Below are 26,310 nucleotides of genomic sequence, written 5' to 3' on the forward strand. Positions count from 1 at the left end.
TCAACTCATTCATTTTCTGTTGGGTCCCAGAATAGCATACTGTCTCTCTGAATTGCTAGAGGCTTTCTGCTGCATCTGAGAGGGCACTAAATGAACAAGAGTGCATACAATGATTTAGGCCCCAACTCAATAAAACACTTTATCATCCCATGTTTTAAGCTAGACACTTGCTTATGTACCTTTCCGCTTATTTTTTATGTCAGTGTACGTGCGCTTCAGTATTTCAACTGTAGTGTGTGACACCAGTAGTTGAAAGTGCTTATTTATCTGATTATATTCTTATACACATATATATGAGATTTATACATATAAGGTTTTTATGAGAAATAGGCTTTGTAGGCCTGTAAATAGTGATTGAAAGTAAACTGTTTAAATAGCTTACAGTAGCATTATCTTTGAAGTTATCAAAATAAAACCAGCTCTGCTGTGTTACTTCAAGTAAATTACTTCTTAAATGCAATGTTTTCACATTTGTGTATGGCCCAAAAATAGAGACAAGTCCTTCTTTGGAAGGGTAAGCAGATTAATATTATAAAATACGAGGATGTTATTTTTAGAAACATTCTTACTGGCAATTAAAAGAAAAAATAAAGCCTGACCAGACTTAAGCCTATTTCATCACGCTGGTAATTTCCTTATGTGGCGTTTTTTTCCAGCCCTATTATTACACCACATCTATTTTTAGTTAAGGTGGTGCCCAATGTTCCTGCATCCCTTTAACAGATAACAAATAACCAGTCAGTCTCACAGCTTTCGTTATGATCCTTTGTCTTCTGAGATGTAGAAAGCTTCCTCAGTCATGGCAAAAAATCCATTTGTAAACCGTGTGTGCACTTTTTAGTTGTCCGAGTTTTGTCTCCACTACTTTAGCTTTTCTTTTTTTTCTAGAATTCTGGCAGAGGTAAGGCGAGAAGATGGAGAACACAATTGAAGTTTAAGATAATTTAAGTTGTGATTTATTTATTCATTCCTGGGGACACAGTCCATGGGTGATACCTGCTACCTTGAAGTGTATCATTTTGTCGCTGCTTACTTTTAGCCAAATCTGCCACTTATACCATATACAGCATTATTTTGTGGGCTGCTGAAAAGGCACTAATTTTTCTCATAGAGTAATAATAACACTTTATTTGGATTACATTCAGATTGAAAATTAAAAAAAAAAACAATTCAAATCTCAAGGAAATGTTCTTAGCAGTTTATTTCATTGGCAAGTGCTTTTAACAGGGGGGAAAGGGACTGGAAACTAAGTGCAATCATAGCATACACAGACCAGTCCATCCATGACTGATGACATATATGACACCTGGCTTGTGATAGTACAGATCCTCTGATTTGTTGACTGAAAGGTGTTATTTTCCCGCCATTATCAGATAGCCTGCCATCCTGTTCTTTTGACTACCCATCAAGAGAGTATGAAGTGCATAGATGACTGCAATAGAGCTATGCTATTTTTAGAACAGGCCCTGAGCCCAAGTTTGATCCTACATTTTGCACAGTCAGAAGCTTAAGCTCATCTAAAATAGTCTATCTTCTTTGCTTATTACACTGGGATTCCAGCATTAGCAAGTTTTCATTTTTTGACTGCCCTTTCCCAGCAGCAATTAGGATTGAAGTTAATATAAAAGCTTTCCCCTCCCAGATTCTTTGCAAGATATAAATATATCTGATGGGAGTTGTCTGAAATGGATTCTGTGTTTTATCTTCCTGCTTCCCTATGCTTTTAATGCAAAGTACTGATTCTGGCCTGTGCAATTTTTTAGCCATTGCAAAGTGGTTGAGGCTTAAAATAATCTGGCAGGTTTTTTATGGACAGTTCTCATCCTAGGAAACTGTAGATCTTGGGACCAGCCTTGTCCCTTCGTCCTAGAGAACTTGAGTACCTGCCTCTTGCTATGTGGTGCCAGAGATGGGGCAGATGAGGGACATGTGGAAGTAGCAGTTGCAGCTGCCCACATCTGCCTGCTGAGGTGGCCCTTTGCTGTAGGTTTCCTCTCCATTTTTTCCATCCCTTCTATGGGACAAACCGCCTAGCAAACTGAACATTGTGTGGTTTGGCTAAATCAGCTTGAAGGATGGATAAAAGCCTTCTTAAGGTTGGTCTGGCCTTAGGAATACCAGCTGGATGCCTGTATTTCCAAAAGTAAAGTTTGTGACAAATTTTGGCAGTATCATAGTATATTGGAAAAGTATTTTTATTTTTTTGTCCAGTCTATACAAGGAAAATTAAGATCATATTGCTCCTCAAGAGAAATGCTATTTTTACTGTAGTCACGCAAAATATTTACAATTTATCCACTGAAATCACAGTTTCATCCTTTTAAAATTGCCCTAAATTCACCAGCACAGTAAAAGTAGCTCCCAAGCAGGTGTATATTGATTACATTTTGGTTTGAAGATCAGTTCCTTACCAGAGTTCAAGAGGGCAAAGAAAAGTAGATGAAAACTGGATCTGGGTTCACTGAAACATTTGGAAAAAAACCCCAGAAGAGAATTGCTGCATGCTGGTCCAGCTAACGTTATTGACCAGTATGAGATATGGCCTTTACCTACGCAGCAATGCTCAATTTGTTACTGCTCTCAGAGGCATGTTTGTACATGTAATGCTGTTTCTCCATGTGCTTGAACGCTCCCCTTGGAGGGGTGGAGATGCTGAGAGGAAGGAAATCCATGCAGGCAGAACAGTGAGAGAGACTAGCATATGCCCACAGCCCGGCACATGGTCTGGTATCTTAGGTCCACTCCTTGGCCCACACAATTTTTTCTTCCTGGACAAACTTCCAATGGCTTCTCGTAGCAGTTCTCTGACTATATATATATATACACACATATATACATATATATACACACATACATATATACATATATATTTTTTTAAATTTTTTTTTTTTTTATTTAGGAAAACATCTTACTTGCTTCAAAACTTAACAGAGCAATTGTCCCAATCTACATTTGTATCTATTTACTATAAATTGCTAGAAATCTAGGATAGTTTTAGAGGCTTGTTGTAACATGTTATGTAAAGCCACCTCATCACTTCATGAATCCAGGCCTGAATTTAGAAAGACATGACTTTTGAAATCTAATTATTTTATGTAAAAGGGCAGCTTTGAGTAGCAAGACAAAGCAAACACTTCATGGCTTGGTTTTTTTCCCCCCCAAATTATTTACAGTGCAATCCATTGTTCTACTCTTGTAAAAAAATTACCTAGCATCATAGGAAAATAAACATTGTTTGGATTAAAATAAACAAACAAAGAAAAAAGAATGATACATCTGCTTTTTGCAGAGGGTGATTTAAAAGAAGAAAACTATTTCTGATGCAGGAATAATTATTCTGCTTAGGTTTTATTATTCTATCAGTTAAGCAATACTTACTAGTTCTTATTAGCTTTGAAGTATCCAAAGTGAGAATTTGGTGGTAGACATGGCAGTGCTACATTAATGATTGAACTTCATGGTCTTAGAGGTCTTTTCCAATCTAAATGATTTTATGATTCTGCTTTCATGATAACCAGATCTGACCTGTCAAGGGTCATGTCTTGGAGTCTTAACAACAAAATCTGCCTTAAGTTTGCCATACAGACGTGTTAGAGCTTTCTTTTCAGAGACATGTCAATATTGATGTAAAGCTCATTTGTAAGTTGCCGCAGTGGTTAATGTGTGTTTACAACGTGTGTCCACCTTTGGCTTGAATTTTTCTAATTGATGGATTTTTCATAAAGCCTTGTTTTTTAAAAGAAAGACCATTTTACCACACCACTGGACATCTTGCCTTGTGTATTTTAGCCAATGCCAAGGCACCTTGACCTTCTTCAGTTAACTTAGTATTGCAGTTCTGAGTTTTCAGTTTTCAATGGTTTTCCAAACCTATTTTACATGTCTGGCCCATCTAGCCATCCTCAGTTTTTCAGCATTCTTTTTCGAGTGTTCGTTCTGGACAAGTTACAGTATCCCAAGATGATTCTCTTTAGTACATGTATATCACCTCTCTGCTGTTACTAAATATAAACTTGTTATATATCCAAGGATTTTTGTTAGCCTTTTTGGTCCTGGTGTAATCCTAGGAGTTTGTATTTGGTTGGCTGATTTCTGCTATGATCCTAAATACTTTGTATGTCCATTGGTTTTCACAGTTCAGTTCTCAAGACAGGAATCATGGTCTACAATTCTTGTCTTTAAAAAAAAAAAAAAATCACTCAAACTCAAGCATATATTACAAACTAGAAATGGTGTTCCTATTGGTTTTCCGGCCATAGGGACTTAGTAGTCTGTTGTCCAGGAACAGTGACCAGGTAGATCTGACCTGTCAGACTACTCAGTATCAGGAGATGATGTGCAAAACACTACAGGGATGTACAGATTACTTGCTTAGTAGATGTGCAACAAGCTTAAAATGCCTGGAGGATGCTCATCATGTTGCCAGCTGTTATGTGCTTTAGGATTCCTGTATGCATGTCCATCCAGGTGTGTCTGGTGGAGCCAGACGAGCAACACAGCACACATATGCACTAATGTCTCTAAGAAAGGTGGACATGGAAAAGCCAGTAAAATCTCATATTTTCCATGTCTCTACTTGCTTCATTAATGGCATAAAAGGGACAAAGTACTTTTCTGGTCTGAGGCTTTTATTTTTCAATATCTGATGTTGCTTTTGGTTGCATGGCTTGTGTTGTTTATACGCAATTTACCGCAGTCTTACCACAAAACATGGAGATTTCAGTTCCAACCTCATAAACAACTCTGTCAGCAGAATAAATGAATTGTGAATGTATTTCCTAACCAAAATATTTATTTATTTCATAGCTCTACATTAGTGTTTGGATTTTTTTATTACTTGAGCTTTTTAATTAGGAAACGTATCTTTGAATTTATGTAGCCCTTAAACATATGCTTAACCTAAGCCTTGTGCTTATAATGTGTTGTTGAGGTGTTGTCCTGAATCTGACAATTAATTTCTAGTAGACTTATTTATGTGAACAAAAAGTCATATCTTAAGAGGAGAAGGAAGTGATGTCATCAACTAGTTACAAAACCCCTAAGCTAATTTGCATGAGAAAGTTGTGAGGCTCTCTGTATTCTCTTTATGAGAGATGATGAGACCCATACATTTATCTAGCATAGCGCTTCTTATCCTCAAAACTTTACAAAGTTTTATTCTCCCATTGTTTGTCACAAAATCCCCTACAGCTACACATACACCTTTCTTTGTCCCAGAAAATTCCTTTGAAGCTTGAATTGAGCTTAAACAGTGGAATTGCAGTTTTCTCCTCACTGGTAAAATATCTATCATGTGGTTTCACAGCACTGCAAAGAAAAGCAACATGTATTCTTGCACAGGAAATACTAAGGCTTGCTGCACAGAAAATTGGTCAGAAATATCCATGCACTACCTATCTTCAACCAGAGCGTGTGGATTAAGAGATCCATTTCAACTTCCCCAGGGACTTGGAATACAGACCCTTGGTTTCAAGAGGGAGCAGGACCAGACCAGTACAGCATCTCCCCTGATTTCTTACTGATCCCAAACCATCTGCTTCTCTGTGGTAATAGTCTTTTGCTGTTCGTTAACATAGTTAATCCTCTAGCGTAAGCTGTAGTAATTTATGCTGGATGTTTGAGTTTCATGTGGTACTAATGGTATCTAATGAACTGTAGCTACAGAAACATCTGTTCTATACAATAGTTAATTTTTTTAATTATTTTTTTTTAATCCCAGTGATTAGATATACAAAAATATCTTTAGGCTGCAAAGATTAGAACTCAAACTTTCATTACTGAAATAGGCTAAATTTAATACTATCCATGCAACATTAACTTAGCTCCCACTTGTTTATGAATCATTTGATATTGATGCATATTATGTCTTACTGCCTTTTCACTTGCCAAATGAAAAAGGGGCTAAAGGACGGTTGAATAGGACATTTCTAAGATTCTGGTGTCCTCATTTAAGCATATGAATAGAAGCTAGGGAATATCTCTTTATTTAATCTATGTGTAATACTGATGTGATACAACTGAGCAAGAAACAATAATAAAAATATCTGTGCGAGTATTCATTTACAAGTGAGAATAGAGCAAAAGTTGAAAATAAGCTATTAATATTAATGAAGGCTATGCTCCAGAATCACATGAGTGAGAAATAAGATATGCTAAAAACAACCAGTAATATACTGTTTGTACTTTGAAAGGAAAGTAAAAAATAAAATTAAAAAAAAAGACTAAAGTGTTACTTAATTATAATGTTGCAGAATTAATAATGTAATAGAAATCTTAGCTCTTTCTAATTTGAGGACTTAATTTCTTAGTCTTAATGTTGCAGTAATGTCGTTTCCAGATTTAATTTCCTTATATTTATTTGTTTTTAACAACTCGGAGGGAAAAAAAGAGAAACACATTGTGAAAACGCTGTAATGAGATCTTAGTGCTAACATGCCTTACATTTTCTATAAAGTTGCTGATTGCATTTATAGTCACCTCAGCAGCACTAAATCATTTCAGCAGTTTACTCTTACCACCATTGTCATTAAATTTCTCCAAGTTGGGGAAATGCATTTGAAAAACCAGAAAACACACTCCCCCCTTCATTCCTGTATGAAAATGTCACCTTATAACATCCATAGCTTTAAAAATATAAAACAGATTTTCTTCAGGCACAAACCTTTTATCCTTCCCCCATGGGACTCCTAAGGAGCTCTTTAAAATTCACGTGATCATGCAGTTAAAGTCTGGGCTGACTCAGCAAAGCGTTTAACTATGTGCTTAAATTCTAGTGCAATCAATAGAATTTGAGCATGTGCTTAAAAGAAATGTTGAAAAGAAATGGATTTACACACATGTTTTAAAGCTAAGCATGTACCAAAGCAGGCCCATAATATCTCAAAGCAAATCGGAAGAGTTCAGGTTGTAAAAGCCCCACCTTTGTGGTGACTGACTTCATAACTAAAATATTTTGATACAGCTTTTATATATCATCTAAAACATACAACATAATTCCTTAGTTATTATGTCTGTGAATTAGCTAACATAGGACAGTTGATGTGTGTCAGCTTAAAATATGTATGCCAGAATTAAGAATATTTGCAGCTAAATATCTAAATGTAAATTTTCGACTCTTAAATATGGTTTGCTTTTATTTAGTCACTGAAGTATTTGAAGTCATTTAGAGCTGTAAAGGCTATCTTTAAAAATGCAGCTGCATATATAAGAAGTTATAAACATGTATGAGTACCTAATAACAGGATCCCACACTCCACCATTTTACATGTTTTTAACTTATTCCTGCAGTGTTTCCCTGTAATTCAAAACTTGATTATTTTGAGGCACTGAATCACCAACAGTGTCATGTTCTTGTTGGCTGAAGGGCATAAGCAATTCCACTTATTTGCCTGTTTCTTTAAAAAGCTTTGTCTGCATTAGAGATTTCTGTTTTATTGATGATCCCCCTTCCACTATGTTAAATTTCTTTTGCCCTGTGCCATGAAAGTGGCATGTATTTCCCACAAAACATTTGCGTATTTTTATTGTCCAGAGCAAATGTTTACGATAGCAAATTGTCAGCTGTTAATGATGTGTTGGTATGTGTTATGCTCATCTGCTGTCTTGCACTGTAATACCCTACCTGTCACTGTGCTGCCACTGCCCCTCTTCATGCCTGTGCCCCTTTGCAGAGCTGGGTAGATGCCATCTGCAGAGCTTCACTGCTTCCCCAGGAGATGTGTTCCAGTGGGAAATGGGGGAAGGGAAGAAAAAAGGCAAGGAAAGCAGGGCTGTGAGCAGCAATAGGTGCTAACTTGAGGATCCTGCAGGGAAAATTTTCCCCTGCTGCTGCCAGCTGCTGTGGTCTCCATCTGTCCATCTGGGACAGTTCCTAACTCTCAGCAGGACCAGGTCACTTGGCACATGGAGGAAGCAAAGGTTTAGGATGATGGGGGAGACATGACCCATGGACCTCCCAGGTGCCATCAAGTATCCAAATATCATAGGAGTGTCACAGTACTACGTTATCATGAATTTTTTTCTTTGGTAACACAACTGTGAGACGTATATAAACAAATATACTGGCCTTGGCTATGATCTATCATGTAAATTAAAAGGCAGAACTATGGCTTAAATAATGTACTGATTCTTGTGTCCTCAGGAGCAAAAAATTATGTCAATAGAGAGTTAGCTAGTTGAGAATTTGGTGGATTTCTAGAAAAACCCAAGATGACCTCTGTGTTGGCTTCTTGATTACAGTGAGGAATCACATCCCAGTGGCCATTGTTGCTCCCCTAAAGCAGAGACATGGAAGGAGACTTGTAATTTTGGTAGATGAGTGGTCAAAAGCTGCTGCATAATATAGGTAGGTAGCAACGGGCTTTAGTCACCTGTGTAAAAAGTGCTGTAAGGCAGAGCAGGACCCGGAGAAGTGAAATACCATCTGTAACAGTGAAATGAATGTTATCTATGTGTAGGTATGTTAATCAGCAAATGAGACACGCAGCTTCTGAAATACCATTTTGAAAAATGAACTTCACATATCATGTGTGAAAACTGCCAAACCACAGAGGAGCATGGTGCTGCTGTCTGATACTGTCAAACGCTGCTCTTCTGAAACTACATCAGCTTGTAGAACTGAAAAAGATGCCGTGCAAATCGCCTAATGTTTCTAAAAATTAGAGTGAGCTGCTCAGTCTCTCTCCAAATTTTAGCAAGTTAACCAAATAGTACATAGTCAGTGAACGTGTTTGAAATGCTGTGCCTCAACTGGTCACTTCGTGTAAAAATTTCAGAAGCTTGCTAAATATGGAAAGGCTGCTTATAACTGCACGCACAAAAACCGGTTCCACGTTGACATTTGCCTCCGCCTTCTACTCCCCCCAACCCGATTAGCTACAGAAATCGCCTCTCCGGCGGCGGCGGCAGGTCCTGCCGGGAGCGGGGAGCCGCCTGGCTGCCCTGCCAAAGCCAACTGTGGCGTAGCCAGAGAAACGGGCAGCAAAAATAGAACAGCAGGATGGCTGAGCGTGGGCGAGGCAGAAACCACATCGCCAGCAAAACCTCCCAGCGTTATTTTAGGACCGATGCAGACAGAGGCCGTGGCGTTTTGCTCGCTTTTCACAAAACACTCCCCGGGGGAGGGTGAGGAGGGAGAAGGGCGAGAGTGCCAGGCGGGGAGCGTTCCTGTCCCGCTACCGTCCCGCTCCCGCCCTCCTGGCCTCCCTCCCTGGAGTCTCCCCACTGACACGGGCTGTGCAGGGGGAAGGGGTTAATAGAGCTCGAGGCCGAGCGGCGGACGGAGGACGGGCGGTGGTTTGAAAGACAGAGACTGGACAGCTGTGTTTGCTGTGGTATTTTTAAACGCATTAATGCAGGCTCCAATCACCCGGCCATGCTTGACCTATTTTTGGCTCAGGCCGGCCATTGTTCTATTTCTGCCGCCGCTGTGCCACGAGGGTGTCAATTCAAATGCAAATGAGTTATCGCTGTTGCTCTCGCCAACTTCGCCCAGCCGCCTGGCCGAGGGACCGGCGGCCTGGAGAGGAGAGGGGCGAGGGCACAGCAACGCAGGTCTAGCCTGGGGTCCTTCAGATTAAAACCTCCTGGTCCCTGGAAAGGTGGCTTATTCGGTTTGATGGTTTGTTAGAGGCAGCTTACCCCCCGCCTTGCCAGGAAGCCCAAAGCGCAGAGATACTTCATTTCTTCCACCTGCCGCTGGCTGCCCGATCGCAGCCGCTCCGAGGCGGCCGCGCATAGACCCGCGCGCTCACGGCTCCCTTCCAGCGGATTGGGTGTTTTCCCCGTCTTCTGATAAGATACTTGTGCAAATGCTAAAACACTGCTAATTGCCGAAGCATATTTTCTTACAACCCTCGCTGGAGGAGGTAGGACCGCAGAGGGTCGTGCCCGACGCCTATGTGCAAAGTGCAGTGATGAATCTCTTGTGTAGCTGAAGTGCAGACCAGTTGGAATATGCTGCAGACAATTTACGAGAGTGAATCGTGTTTTTCCTCAGATGGAGTTTCTGGACGTGAACAGCTCTTGTCTCAGCAAAGAATGCACAGTATGATCAGCTCAGGTAAGAGACAGCTCTGTGCCTTAGACTACAGTGGATGACCAGTAAAATACATCCTAGCATGACAAGAAAACACCCTTCCTTTAAAGAAGTGACTTTGTTTTTGTGGGCTTTATGTAAGTTGTTGTTAAATAGTTCTGGTAGTATGTTAGATAGCAGCTGCTGCCTTTGCAGAGTTTGTCTCCTTTGTTATGCTGCTTTCCAGACACAGCAAAATGCTCACAACTGAAATCTAGTTTGGGTTTGCTTGTTTGTTTTCTTACGTGGTTGCAAAATGGTACAGGCTTATTCACAGGGAGAGGCTTCCTCAGACAGACCTTGTCAGGAGGCTGAACTTAGAGCCCCTCATAGGCAATTCTAATCATATGTCTATTGTAAACAGGATTTGCTCTTTCTTTTTTTTCCCCCCCTTAGTTTGCATATGAAGGGACTTTAATACCAATACTTTTCTCTTTTCATTACAGTGTTACTTTAAAATGTCTTTAAACTGCATGGCTTATTTTGTTACTTTAAAAATATTTGTTAACCTGCAATGCTAGTTGTATGTAATAATCCACTGAGATGTAAATTTGATGTTTAATGAAGGTATTTCAAAGCTGCTCTGAAAGATCACTGCATGTTTTCTCATGTATTTGAAGCTATTGTTGTGTTTTCTAGCTTCTTTGTAAGCTGGGTTTGAGACCTGCAAATGATGCACTGAGAATGAATTAATTTGGAAGAATTGTTGCCATTCAGCTATCAGTTTAGACAGGCTAAAAAAGTCAAGATTTCAGGTTACGCTTGCCTATTCTCTCCTAAACTCCGTGAATTCAAGTTTGTTTTTTTTTTTTTTAATTGGGCTAAAACTCTTTTTAAACCTGGGTTTCTGACTTTGTTCTTCATAAAGTTAGCTTTATAGAGGACCCATATGTAGAATGCAGGGTGAATTGTTTACATGCAGTTTGGCCTGAGTTTATGCCCCCTTTTCTCTTCCCTTTTTTGTTTTTTTTTGTCTTTTTTTCTTTTTGTTTGCTTTTTTCTTTTTGCCTTTTTTAATTTCTATTTTGTTTTTCTCTCTTTTTCTTTATTTCTTTTTCTTCTTTCACAAAACTCAACTGTTCTCAATTTTTAAAAAGAATTATGTATGTAGACCTCTCTTCACATATTACCTGTTCTTTTGAGACCATGTTTGTTTGTTTGTTTAAAAAAACCTGTTTATTTTCCTACTTTATAGAAAAAGAGCTTCAAGTTCCACTTGTGTTCTTTTCTTATATACAATTTAGATTGTTGATCAGTTGCAGTTTCTTTGCCAAGGAGACAAATCAGGTGAAGATATGTTTATAAGTATTAACAACAAAACTGTAGCAAAGACAGTGGGTAAAAGCAAAAGTTACTCTCAAAGTCTTACACTTCTGGAAAACCATCTACAGTGTCAACCTCTTGTTCAAGAATTACTGCTTTTCTTTATTGCTTTTCCTTACTTTTCCTGAACAGCTCAACAGGTGTCCAGCACTTTTGTATTGGTCAGAGATAAGACTGACTGCTTCCTCTCCCTCTTGTTTGTTTTTCTTAGTGCTATGTCAAGTTGAAGTTAACTGTACACAAGTAAAAATCTGGGGTTTTTATCTCACTATGCTGCCTTGTAGCTACCAACTAATTTTATGTGAGCAATAGCATTTTTTTCATTTGAAACTCAAGAAAAAGAAATAATTTAAGCTTATAGCTCTGCTTTTCTTCACTGGAAATAAGAATTTTTATCTGATAGTACATTAGGTACTACTAAACACTCACAGTTTCCTCTGTATTGCCAAGTAGAATAGAGGGTTTTCTAGACTAAAATAAGTAACCCCAAAACCTTAATTAAGAACTTTATCTAGGTAAAAGATGTTTAAGCATGTGTATTCTGTACAACACAAATTATTCCTCTGTGTTTTGGTTGGCATTTAAAATGCACAACTAGACTGCAAGTAGTTGACATTGTACATAGTCTTCAGTTCAGTTCATGTCATGTGAAACCACAAAGCCTGATGCTGTTCCTGATTACCTTCTCCTCCCTCAAGTTCAGAATCTGGCAGTATCAGGCCTGGGGACTTTTCAGGTATTGTCTCCTGTTATGCTGCACATAGGGAAGAAAGAAATAGCCAGGGTATGATATGCAGTAGCATTTGCAGTCACTGGAATCGGGCATTTGAATTTTGCTTATTGCAGTATCCTTGCTTTAAAGTTATCATCACTTACTTGTATGTGACTTTTAGTCAGGTTAAAAAGTTGCACATGTTTAAGAAAAGAACCGATCCCTGAAAGTTTGCAATTTCTGCCCTTGACGTGCTTGTTTCAAAGACTTCAAGAATAATTTAAAGCAGTCAATAGATTTTTAGGTTGGTATCCAGATGCAATGCACGTATATTATGCAATTATGATTTTAAACTGGACTGGAGTGATCTCCAAAGAGGACAGTTTCAGTGAATGCGTGTTTGTAAAGCAGAATGTCTAAGAACATTCTGACAATAGCAGACATAGAAAATACTTCTGTCATGTGAAACAGCTCTCCTGATATTCCCTCAATTACTGCTTTGCCTGTCTGTCTCCATCCCTGCTTGTAAGTCATACTATGAATGAGATGATCTGGATAGGTACCAATCAAAAGTCTAATCATGAATGGAGCAATCTAGATTGGCACTGACTCAAGAAGCTGTGCAATTTGCAGACACCTACACCTTACTGCAGAGAGCAGTTTCAGCTATCTTGAGAAGACTGAACTAGATTCTCCCATATGGTACTGTTGCTCTAAAATGCAGCAGCAAGTGCTGTGCATCTTTAGTTAAGAAAATGATGCTGATGTATTCTTGTTTGATACTATAATTATCTTAATTTCAAAATTTAAAAAATAATTCTGGAGTCTAAAGCCTCTTACTTAGCTGGAATTACTGTTTATCTGTGCTGTCCCTTTTATTTTACCAAAGCCCCCTCGACTTCTATATGTATGCAATGCCACAGCGGACCCTAACATTCATCTGGCCTCTGATCTTGTCACAATAACAGGAAATAAACCCTGAATCCTTGAAAAAAGCATTTGATTCAGCACAGTCAATGGGAAGAACACTCATTAAAACTTAATAAATAACCAGTGCAGGGCTACATTTCTCGAATAGATGGCTGTTGTGTGAAGGAGTAGGAAGAACCTACTCAGCCATGGTATATGTAGATGTGGAGCTTCAAGAAGTAATGCCAACTTCATTAACTTTCGGTGATTTAATATACTATGCTGTTTTTCCAAACAGTAAGGATGCTAAATTAGCTCCTCTGGTCATATCTTGATGTACAGCCTTGAAGTGGCCTGGCTAAATTGTACCTTGGCTTTTATTGGATAAGACATCCTCTGCTTCCTGCCCAGAGCTGTTGTGTTGAAAAATCAAGAGTTCAAGGAGATGGTGAGCTTAAAGCTTGACTTGTCAGCGGGATGACAGGTGACCTGAGCAAGTTACACAATCCTGCTTACGTCAGCTAACCCTTCAGTGAAATACAGAAAGTGATACCTGTCGGGCTCAGGAATCAATAGAGCAAAACTATTCTAAAGGGAATATAATGATCCAGAATGATTAATTTGATTGACTTAATCTACCTACAGGCTTGTAAAACACCTGCAATTTCACAAATGTAGTAAGTGAATGTAGAGTATTTTATTCTTTGCACCAGTCAGGAAATTCCAGCTGTATCAGCATCAGTGCTGCACACCTTGACAGGTTCTTAAGAGCTATTTTCCCCCAGTAAACACCAGTGTACAGATTTTGTCTTTTATGTTGTATCTATCATGTATCTACATGACCTTGCATACACATGATTTGTTTTACCCATGGATTTATATTGCCTTCAGGGAAAATTCTTTGATGTTTGCTCTCCCATTTTTTCCAGCCAAACAAAACCTTACCTGCTTACCTGTTCCTGTGGAGAACCTGCAGAAAGCAGTTTAATTTAAAGTTTTGCTCTGATATTAATGAAAATCTAGATATATTCGCATATCTGAATCAGGTAATATCTTACAGATATAAGATGTTGCATATCTGGTATCTCGGGCAGTAATAACACATCAGAGAGAGCAGAGAGTGAGAATAGGTATGCTGAGCTTTTGCTTTGTGATTCTCTTCAGAGTAATGAAAAAATTGAGTATGGAGGTTCAGTACAGAGAAGTTCTGAATAATAGCTGGAGTGGCTTTTTCAGTGTCTGTTTTAAAGGCTGGGTAGAAAAAAAATCTAGTGCTTCATATTAGTATCTGGAGTATTTGAATTAATTGTTAGGGAAGAGCAAGGCCTTAGCCCTATACAATTAATACAATGAGAAGAAACAAGCAACAGAGACCTGCAGGTCTTATGTGGTTAACATCTCCACTGATTTTGGGTAGAGGCTCTGCCCAGCCAATGTATGCTGGACAAGACACAGTTTTTGTTCAGTTGAACAAAAATGTGGTAAAATCGGATGAAGCTGCTTGTTTTATTTTACATTATTGAGAAGACATTGATTACAGACCAATGTTGCCAGTTTCTTGTGTCTAATTCTGTAACAACTGACACTGTAACATTGTCTTTTCTTTCTTTTTCTTTATTCAAGTCCCAGCTTCTGAAGTCTTGCTTTGTATTACAAGATATATTTATAGGTTGTGAGAAAAGCTGGGAATAAGAATTTAAAAGTACGAGATTGACAAGAATAGCAAGTTAGAAAAGCTTTAAACTAAATTAAAAAGTATGCAGAACATTACTTCACCACCACTTTCAGCATTTTTCCAGAGACCATTAAACCTTGCATTTAGTATTTAGTATAGAGGTTCAGTAGTGCTGTCACTAGGACACTGGCTTCCCTCTCTCTAGTGTGTTGAGCTAAATCTCTTTATAGGAAAAGAGCTTTTTATCTCAGCTGTTTATTGCTTTAGCAATCTTTAGAATACATACTGGTTTGCACTGCCCTCAAACAGTCTCAGCCAGAGTCTTGTGTCCTGTAAAACTATATGTGGAATCCATTTAGTTCATGAAGATTTGCACTAGATACGAGGAATGCTTGTAACTCATCCTGCTGCCAAAGCTTTAATCAGACCTGTGTTTCTGTACCAACTGCCCAGTCTCTTCTGCACAGTCTTTGCCGAGAAAGCAAAAGCTGTGAGAAAACAGGACAGACAGCCTACAAAGTATTTGTATATAGACATTCATTTCAGGTTTTGGTGTAGATGGTGGGGGAGGTTTGTTGCATTTTAACCTTTCCCAGCTACTACTGGGCGTAGAGTTTGGTACCCTATGTACAGTTCAAAATATCAGGGAGAAACTAATTGGCAGATATTATTGTTAAAAGCATGAAAATCTAAAATGCCCTGTTCTGTGGATCTCTTTAACAGGCTGACTCCTCTGGGTCAGTTATTCTTAGCCTAGTTATTTTCATCTTATGGCATTACAGGTCTAAGATTAGCCTGTTAGGCGTTATCATGCCATCTGAGTTACCTCCTAATATAACTGTACACCGGAATGATTATTTATAGACAGAGCATTCTGTCATTTTTGCTTTATTTCTGGTGGTTTAAATAAAGAAGAGCAACATTCAAGAAAAACCACAGATTCCTTCCTGCTGCCTAAACAACATGATAGCTGCCTGCTGAGGGGCGGGGATATTGTTTAAAATGTGTGCTTGCAGCAGATGCAAACATCTTACCTGTACTAAAACAAGGTACCTCAGGGTACCACTGCCCCTCTCTCTTCTGGAGGAGGTAGGGGGATGCTGGATTGATGCACCAAATGACAGAGTAGGGACGGGGTTGGGGTTGCTTATGGGAACAAGGATAACCAGGTGCTATTTTTAGGGCCTGGCACTGTCAAGCTCCATGTTCAGTGTGAACATGTCACATATGCTCACAGCTTCACCAAAATGGACCCCTCTAGTTTGTTTTACATAAAAGTGATGTCTGCTGCACAGTTAGCTTTCTAGGTGCTTTTCAAAAGATATAGCAGGAAGCTTCAGCAAATTGTTTAACAAATTGTTCTTTATTACTGCTTCACAAATATTTCTGCTCAGTAGAAAAACTTTAAACCTAAAGCAGAGTTGTTCAAGAACACAGTGAGGCTCATTCTCTTCTAAGGAAGTTCACTGGGATCTTTGTGCTTACATGTGTGTAACTAGGAGCAAGCTTTTAGTGACAGTTTAGTAAAGAACAGCAAATACAGGAAAGTAGCAGATCTTCAGCTGGGTTTCAGGGCAGCCCCTATGGTTGTTGCTCAGAAAGCTGGCAATTTATAGAACAGTGAAATATTAATGGATTATAATTATCTAATAAACTTCATATTTTTTAGCTTTCTGTTCTAAATAAATGGCATGTTTCTGTCTTTGTGCAGATTCTGTGTGTAATCAGGAGGCACCTGATTTTTTTCTACTTTAAAATGTTACTAGTCTAAAAAGTCGCAAAATCAGTGGAAGCCTCTGCAAGGTTGAATGATAACAGGGCTGGTTTAACTCCCATTATATAATAAGGAGCTTATTTCCCGTTGTCACCCTGGCAGTTCTGTCCATGATGGTAAAGGTACTTTGGCATTTAGTGTAATCTGAGCATAAACACGTTTGTTTTATTTGTTGTGTGTCACATAGTTGTAAACGCCATCTAGACTGCAGAGTATACAAACATGACAAGAACGCCAAGAATTCAAGCCTTTTGCAGATGAATATGCTAGAAATGGAGGATGCTTTGTTCTAATGATAGCATGTTCTTTCTAGTAGTGAAACTGAAAATCATCAAAAGGAGACAAAAAGTGACAGAATGAATTCTTTGAAAATACCAAATATATAAATCATATTTTTACAATCAAAGGCTATTGTTGTCTTTCCTGATCTCTGTGATTGAAGGTGTGCATGCCAGAGGGAGGAACAACAGTCACTCAATTTCAGTGAAGTCTTGAATGGATAGTGAGAAAGCTCAATGTTAATTTAATAATTTTCCGCAATTGTTGTGTTCTTAATCTGAGTTTCCTTATTCCTTCTTGGTGCGGAAGGCCATCGCCTTGTTGGTGTTGTGCAATAACAATATGAGAGAGAGTAAGGAAAACAGTCTGTGTTAGTACTTGATCTTAGATAGAGATTTGTTTTGGCATTTCCTATCCCTGTTTCCATTTAGTAAAATATTAGTTCACAACTAATATTTTTACCTGTTCACAACTCCATTTCTTGTGGATGCAGTAAGTTCTTTCTTTTCTTCCTTTACTTGCTTTATCTCTAGATAAACATCCCTGTTGAAAAATGTTTTAGTATGAGGCACAGAATGGTATAAGAAATAGCAAATGGAAAATGATCAGTGTTTGTATTTATATTGCCTTTATATTAACGTAGCTACTGTTACATGTACACACATAATGTTAAAGGACTATATAGAAATTGCTAGGATGCTTCAAAATGCTCATCATAAAAATCGTTGCACAGCAGCTGATGGAATCAAGTGGAACCTAAATTCAGGAGAGCACTTTAACTTGATCCACTCACTCACCAGTCTGTGTCATGCGTATGCTCAAACCTCTTGCAGGCTCCAAGGACAGATACCCTCCTTCCCACACGCACATCAGAAAGTAGGTATCCTTTTATTTGCTGTCCCTGTTTTTCCTATGGTTTCTATTTCAGAAGAAGTAAGTTTGACTCTATCATTACTTTTCAGAATTGTCAGTAATTATGACTGAAGTAATTCCATAGCATATATTAAGTTTTAATTAGGCTTTCTCAAGGAGTATGAGAGAAAGACGAAGAAGCAAAAGAGGTTTGAAGAAATTATGAGAGAATTTATAAATTGAGTAGTAGGGCAGAGATGAGCTATACAAGCACTTCCTATGTTAAAATGCTGTTGTGAGGGAGAGTGGGAAAGACACTGATGCAAGAGAACTATGTGGGAGGTGGAAACGAGGGGATTTTGAAGTACAATTCTAACTGTCCATGAACACAGGACAAATATAGGTGAAAACAGTTAGGAAGGCAATCAACTGAGATGAGAGAAGTTTCTGCCAAAGAAATCTTCACTGCCATCATAAAGAATACATGGAAAAATAGGATTATTTTAGAATCAACAAAAGTTGTCAACACAGGACTGTGTTACTCTTGTAATGACACATAAACTAGGAATTTCTGTTACCATTGTAGAGATTATTTTTCTGTTTTCTTGGTCTGAGAATGAGGTTTGTGAGAGGGAGATGTGTAAGGCATAGAGTCTGTTTATGAAGACACTGCAAATTCTGCTGCATCTCACCATCCTGAACTCTTTCCCTCCAAATGTAACTCCAACTTTCCTGGAGAACCAGAGCAGAGCAATCTCAGCAGAGCCTTGCTATAAATTTCTACCCCTCTGCCAGCTGCACCATCTCTATCTTGCCTTTTCTACTTGACCTAGTAGGCAGTTTTCTGAGCTCTGTGCTTATGTTGGGGGTTTATGTTTTTTTACTTCCTGTGCCGATGTATACAGGGTAATAATGGGGCAGCTGGAGAACTTCCTGAGAAAAGGGAAAATACAACAAAAGGCTATAGGCAAAGAAATAAAGAAGGAATGCTAATGCAGCTGAATTAAGTAATGGTGATGCTATGGATGATTAAGGATGGTAATACTGACACAGCTATTTTGTTTAGAAAATAAATGGTTAGAAATGGGAATATTTTTAAAAAAATAACCCTAGTGCTACAACTCTCAAACCTTGTCTAAGAATGAATGCCTTTCTCTGGTAATTGGTCATGCATATCTATTTGTCACTGGTAGATGTATATACTTACAAAGATGTATATACCTAGACTTACCACCAGTCTCACTCTGTCTGTCCTCACTAAGGATAGTCAGGTATGTCAAAAATTCTGAGCACTGGGTTTCACAAGTTAGTTCAGGTAAGCTCAAACAAGTGCCTAAGGCAAAATTATTTTCCTTCTACTGAAGACCTAGCAGTCCACCAAAGGTGGATGCACATCCTATAAACCTGCTTGTCTGTCTGCTGTTCATCTGCAGGCATCCTGAGGTCTGCAGCAGCACATGTTTGTTCCCAAAGGCCTCAGGAACTCATTCTCAGGGAGCTGGTTTTGTTATTTCCTCTAGGGAATATTAGTGCTAGATCTGTTCTCATGGTGATTAGGAACTGTAGGTGCAGGGCAGGTTTTAAAACATTAGCAGCCAGATAGGCTTTAGTGTTGTCCTGTAGCTCAGAAAGACATGAGTAAGTGTAGAAATCTGGACTATTCCTTTCTTAATTTCCCTCTTTCTCCTTTTAATTTTTTTTTTATTTTTGTTCTCTGTAAATACTATGTTTGTGCTAATACAGATGTAAGGCCTCAGTACATAGGATTGAGGGAGGTGTGTTGAGGTGCCAGCTGGCATTGTTGGGAAGGAGGAGCAACAGTCCCATTGTCTCTATCATCCTGGGCTCCCATTCTTCTTAACAGTCACATAGATTGTACCAACACAGGTATTAATGTGTCCATTGGGACTTATGACCCTGGTAAAAATGTGATCCCCCAGTATCCTCTGCCACTGTAGTGTGTGCTGCTGGGGGGGGAAGGAGGGCATCATCCTTGGGGGCAGGGGGGTCCATGAGTGGAGAAAGGAGGGACAACCATTCCTCTCAACTTCAGCTCTGGCATATGGTGGCCCCAAATATATGTCAAACTGCTGCCTGAGAAATCTTCTGGAGAGTGCATACCTTGCTCCTCTCAACGTTTAAAGGACAGAGCCTAAAATTTCACACTCAATTAAGCACCTTGCTAAACTCCAGTGAACTGTCCAGCACTTTACCATTAAGTAGAATTTATGCTAATTCAGTCCCTGTGAAGCTGCCAGTAATTTACCCTTCATCATCCATAGGCCATTTCAACTGTTAATATTAAAGGAAAATACCTTGGAAGTGTACATTGTTTTGTTGCCCTAGCCTGCACCAAAATTAAACATACTGGAACCAGTAGCTGTCTGCACCTCAAATCTGTATCAGTCCTAATGCATTGTCCTTTGAAGAGTTTGTTCCAGGAAAGCCTTCATAGCTGTTGCATTCAATTTCTGATTCATTCTTTATATCCGGAGAACATGTTTGGCGAGAGATTCCCCCACTGTATTCCCTCCTATCCTCCTTCACTTTGTGTAACCTTAGACTGCCCTGGTATGTCCTTAGACTTCCTAGACAACTGGAAATCAGTGGAATTCAAGTTATGGTAGAAGAAGTTTCCTTTGTGTGATGCTGTTCCCTAGTTGCTACTTAGGTATTGGTATGGAATACTTCCCAGGGTAAACCCAAACCATAAAATAACTAACTGATGCTGACGCTTTAGCAAACACAGATCAAAAAGACCATAGAATTGCCACAGTTGTTGCTGTAGATTTCTCACTGAGTGCAGTTTCATGTTGAAGGCAGTTTGACGATAGTGGCTGGCACTACACTGTGCTGAGCCTGGTGACACAAAGTGCAGACATTTTTTGGATCAGATGCCTTCAAAATGACTGTGCTCTCCAGAGCAAGAACCAAAGTAGATCACACAATCACAGGATATGCTGAGTTGCAAGGGACCCACAAGGATCATTGAGTCCAACTCCTGGCCTTGCATAGGAACATCTCCCAGAGCCACACCAGGTGCCTGAGAGCGTTGTCCAAATGCTTTCTGAACTGTCAGACTTGGTGCTGTGACCACTTCCCTGGGGAGCCTGTTCCAGCACCCTAACACCCTCTGGGTGAAGAACCCTTTTCTAATATCAGACCTAAACCTCCCCTGACACAACTTCAGGCCATTCCCTCAGATCCCGTCACTGGTCACCACAGAGAAGAGATCAGTGTCTGCTTCTCCTCTTCCCCTCAAAAGGAAGTTGTAACTGCTTCTTCAGGCTGAATAGACCAAGTGACCTCAGCTGCTCCTCATACAGCTTCCCCTCAAGGTCCTTCACCATCCTCATTGCTCTGCTTTGGACACTCTCTAATAGGTTAATGCATTTCTTATATTTTGGTGTCCCAAGCCCCAGTGCAGAACAGAGTGGGACAATCACCTCCCTCGACCAGCTGGCAATGCTTTGCCTGATAAACCCACGGACACGGTTGGCCCTCCTGGCTGCCACGGCACTCCCGACTCATATTCAAATTGACCCCACGTCCCTTTCAACCAGGAGCCCCACATCCCTTTCTGTGGCACTGCTTTCCAGCATCTCATTCCCCAGTCTGTACATACACCCAAGTTTGCTCCATCTCAGGTGCAGAATCCAGCAATTTCCCTTCACACAGTTGGTGATTGCCCAGTTCTCTAATTTGTCAAGGTCTCTCTGCAGAGCCTCCTTGCCTTTGAGGGAGTCAACAGCTCCTCTCAGTTTTGTATTGTCTGCAAACTTACTTGATATCCCTTCCAGTCCCATGTCCAAGTCATTTATGAAGATAGTGAAGAGCACAGGGGCCAAGAAAAACCCCTGTGGAACCCCACTAGTGACAGATCACCACTCTGATGTTAACCCCATTCACCATTACCTTCTGTGCTCAACCCGTGCGCCAATTGCTTACTCAGCACTTGATTTTTTTATCCAGCTCTGTGTTGTTTGTCCAGAAGGGTCCTGTGAGAGACTGTAACAAAAGGTTTACTGAAATTAAAAAAGATTGTATCAACTGGCTTCCCTTGATTAAGCAGGTGGGTTACCTTGTCATAAAAGGAAATCAGGTTTGATAAGCAGGTCATTCCTCTCATGAAGCCATTCTGGGTGTGACCAATGACAATGTTGTCTTTCAGGTGTTTTTCAGTACCTCCCATAGTAATCTTCTCCATAACTTTACCAGACACAGAAGTGAGACTTACAGACCCTGTAGTTTCTGGGGTCCTCCTTCTTGCCCTTGAAAATCAGGACAATGTTCACCAGCTTCCAGTCAGATGGGACCTTTCTGGATTCTGAAGACATAAAGATACAAGATTGGAGAGAGATTTCATTGCTGTTGCTTTGCTGTGAAAGTGTACATCTGAACTAGTGACAGCTACAAACTGTGTCCCCAGTTGTACAGAGTGGAAAAAGAGAAGCGTTAGTAACAATCATTTATGAAATAGCATGTTGTATCCATCTGTCAGGACTTGGTATTTGACTAATTGTCCAAATCCTCAGCAGACAGGAAAACTCATCTTTCTCCTTAGATAACATGTTCAGATGCTTAAACTTCATTATTCTGAAAGCAATTAAAAAGTCTACCAGGAAGACAGTAACTTTCTGCAGGAGAAAGGCTGTGTATATTAATCTTAGATTTCTGCACTAAATCTACTTTGTTTTTATATAACCCTTACTTGCACTCCCCAGAAGCCCTGTAGTTATGCAAATAATTCTCATTTATAATATGGGTTTCCTCTTCAATATAGATGGATGGTTGCTTAGGTGGATATAAATAGTATGCATTCCATGCAAAAAAAGCATAGTGTAGCACAAATGAAAATCAGACTCTTTGTCCTTATGAAAGTCTTTCCAAGCTCTTAATCATCTTAAATCCAATTAGTCTTTTCCTGTTTCTGACGTGGCTCCCTTTGAGATTGGATAACAGAACTGAAATATTCCTGATGATAAAGCCTCATTGATGAATATGAAAACTTAATTTTATCCTGCTTTCTGTACTTTTCAGTTTTGAATCTTGCTGTGCATTGACCACATGTTGTTACTGAGCTGTCTGCAAAGACAGCCATCTGTTTTTAAGGTTATGTTAAGGTTAATGAAGCACAGTAAGGTACATTTGACTCGTTCCTCCCAATAGAAATTACTGTGCACATGCAAAAAACGAGTGAACTCTTCAATTTTGTTTCCTAATCACAAAGCTTTATGAGGACTTCTGGCATTCCTCAGAGCGTTCCATGAAATATCCTGAAGAGATTTGTTTCATCTGTGGTTTTAATCATTTTTTTTTCATTATTCTTCTTTCCAGACCTCTATTAAAATAGCAATTACTGTTGCCTAACTGCACTATCAACCTTTTTATAAATTCAAAAAGAGTATTTATTTCCCTTCTGGTTTTTATCTTTAAAACTGTTTCTGATCAGTGATAGAGTTCTTGTAACTTCACATAAAATTACAGAGCAGGACATTTTGTAAGTTCGGGTAAGTCTGTGGACCAGATCCTTGACTAGTACCAAGTGTCACAGCCCCAGTGAAATCCAGACCCTTTTACTGTCACGATTTTGTTAACCCTTTGAAAGAATTTGTTATGCTTTTTCTCAGAATATTTATGCAATTAAAATTCAAAGATCGTAACTGCATCTTACAAAGTCAGTTTTCATCAAACTTGATTTGTTCCCTAAATGTCTATGAGATTAAACAAGCTTACACAAAAATTGACTCAGTTGTGACTGTTAACAGGGGATATAGTTTTAGAGAACATGACGGGAAAGAATAGCTCTTTCCCCTTTTTTCTTTTAAAATGACATACATGGTTCTCACTTGGCTAGAATAATTTTTGTTAAGGCCAAACATTAGAAATTTTAAATTCAAAAAAACTAATTTTAAAAATATCAAGAGATTAAAGCAATTACAGTAGTTTATGCATTTCAATCTTGACTTGTGTGTTTACAGTTATGTTGGTATAAGCAATAATATTTAAAATTAATAATTATTTTTTTTCTTCACCTGTCATTTTCAATCCTGTCTGGAGCTGTGGTCCAAAGAGTTTAAAAATAAAAGGAAATACAAAGATTTCATATCTGATATAAATACTAGAGGATAAAACATACGAAGAGGGATTAAGGGACTTATATTTATAGCCTCTAACAGAGAGAGCTCGAGGGACATGGGCACTGGCTATAAATAACTTCAAGGTAACAATATAAATGAAGGAAGGGAATTATTTGTTCTCAAAAGATTGTGAAACATGGAATAATAGCCTGAAGCAAAGACAAGAAAAGTTTAGGTTAGATGTTAGAACTTTTTTCTATCAGTAAGAGCTGTCGAGAGCAGAAACATAAATAATTAAGGTAGGAGGCTGAGGCAGTTTCTAAAGCACCAACTACAGCTGTTTGGATACAGATTAAAATTACTCTTAAATGCATTTACGTTACAAAATTCACAGGGCCAGACTTAGTGGTGCAAACATTTTTAATTTTCTTACCTGTTAATTTTTGTAATGGCCACATTCTGTAGTATAGATACAACATTCCTTCCAAGATTAGTGAGCAGCTTTACCCAGATTAAGGGTAAAAAATGTTATTAGTCAATTATAACTTCATTTATTAGTTGGGTTCATGGTGTTTTAATCATAGTAGAGTCTCCTCCTATTATTTATTCAGGTCAGAAGGAAGAAGTCCTCTATTCTCAACAGTCCCTCTATGAGATTGTGGCTTTTGAACAGTGTAACCTTAGGTTTCTGGGTAAGCAAAATAGCTTCTTTGAATTGTACATAATGTAAGAACATGGGCAGTTTGCCGAGTACTGCTGTCTTCACTAGAATGAAGTAGCTTCTGTGGGCTGGAAGCTGGCATGCTTCAAAGTGATCCCTGATGCAGTCATGACAGAAGAAAAAAGGGGGAGATAGGGCACAAACCCCAGAATGGAGTGTTGTAACTATCCCATTTCTCATGCGGCTGTAGATCTCTCCAAACAATGTTTCTAGTCTAGGTCATCAGTTGTACATGTTTACCTTTGTTTCTTCTTTAGTTCAATGTGTCTGGGGGTCTTCCTTATGCTGGGCATTTATTTTGAAATTTAAAATATTTGAACGAGATGCTTTTGCAATACCCCAGCTAAAAGAAGTCATGTCGCACTGTGTCCCATCGAGAGCAGAGGAGGAGGCTTGAAAGACCAGATTTCTTTCTAGGTGGTGTCAAATACATTGGAGAATGTATAAGTGAGAGAGAGGGAGAAATCAACTGAGTAAGGGTGGAAAACTGCACAGGTGTATTTGGACCTCTGCAGATGACATACCACTTACTTGATCTAACTTATGGCTTTCCCAGTATTCATAGGCTTCTATATGTCATAAGAACAATACAACAAAAGAAAATGTTGCAATATTAAATTAATGAGAGCTGGTTTTGTCTCTGCTTTTCTAATATGTAATCCATTAGGCTATAATAGTTTTTGAGGGACTTGAGTCTTTACTTGTTAAATGCAAAATGCATAGAAAATACTGTTTCAGATAATATTGATCAAATCATATTTGACTTGCGTATCTTCAAGAAGTACCTATATTTTTACAAGAAGAGTAATATAATGTCTACTCATTTCTGCTCAAGATTTCATATTCAGTAGCCTAATACACTTGAGCTATTAGCACTACTAGATATCTCTACTGCTGTTAAATTAGGCAGGGTCTCCTCTTGAATTACAGGCTTTTGGTCACACCTGAACCTGAGATTTTTAAATGTCAGTGGATTAAATCCGGTGGGCCTTTATCTGTCAGACATTTAGTTACTATTTAGCCGTTTTCCCTGGCTTTGCTCTGTGCCTCTTAACTGTTAATTTTTGAAACTTTGTAAGATTTCTGTCTTAATAAATTGATAGTATTATTTCATGTCGATAATTGAGAAAAACAATGAAGATCTTGTGTGGCAGAGGACAGCATTTGATTTGATACTTATCACCTCGTTTTGTATCCCTTCTGGCCCTCATTTAAAACCATGTTCCCTCTTCGGCCAGATGGCAGTGCTGGAAGAATAACTTCCCAGTCAGTGGCCAACCTTTGAAATTCTGTAGTAGTGTTATGTAGACTGGATACCTCTGCTCCTCCTGGATTTGAGATAGGTTTTCATGAGAGTGCTTGTTGTAGCTTGGAAATCAGTGGTAATTGCTTGTCATCTCTGTGGAGCAGGTACTGACTACCTCCTGAGTAGTTTGCCTCGTTTTGCTCAGTGGTCTTCAGACATGCCAGTGTCTGAATACTGGCAATTTTTCAAGTACTAATAATTTCACTTAGATGAAACAAATGTACTTTGGGAAAAATTCAGCCTATCTAAGAGATTAGACTGCTAGAAAATGAAAGATCTGATTTAATTTATGAAAACTTTAGTACAGACCCATATGTTTGCAGTCTGCATAAAACATAGTATTTCTTTATTTTTCTTCTTCACAGGGCTTGCCATAATCTCCTCTGTCACCTTTGAGTCTGTTTGCCTTCCTGAGAAGGTTGTATCTCATATACCATAAAAGGTCTTTCTCATGGTTTTTTTTCTGGTATGACCCATGTACTTCAGAGCAGAGCTGCCTCTGCTTGGACCTCCCTGAATTGCAATGCTTTAAGTCTTAGAAAAACTCAGAGGTGTTGGGACATGATAGTAGCTGCATGGTGGTCCTTGTATACACAAATGTACT

The 26,310-nt window shown here is 38.9% G+C and overlaps 1 protein-coding gene across 3 annotated transcripts in view; it reads left to right on the forward strand.

Annotated features, from left to right (window-relative positions):
• The window catches only part of HDAC9 (histone deacetylase 9), a 452,635-nt gene that overhangs the window by 165,625 nt on the left and 260,700 nt on the right, over window positions 1-26,310 (forward strand). For all 3 annotated transcript variants that reach the window (XM_071560871.1, XM_071560869.1, XM_071560870.1), the window contains exons 3-4: window positions 5,445-5,546; window positions 9,998-10,060. In XM_071560871.1, the coding sequence (XP_071416972.1) occupies window positions 5,445-5,546; window positions 9,998-10,060 (165 nt within the window). The remainder of the gene's footprint in view (window positions 1-5,444; window positions 5,547-9,997; window positions 10,061-26,310) is intronic.

Source organism: Pithys albifrons, chromosome 7 (genome assembly GCF_047495875.1).
Source record: "Pithys albifrons albifrons isolate INPA30051 chromosome 7, PitAlb_v1, whole genome shotgun sequence".
Classification (NCBI taxonomy): Eukaryota; Metazoa; Chordata; class Aves; order Passeriformes; family Thamnophilidae; genus Pithys; species Pithys albifrons.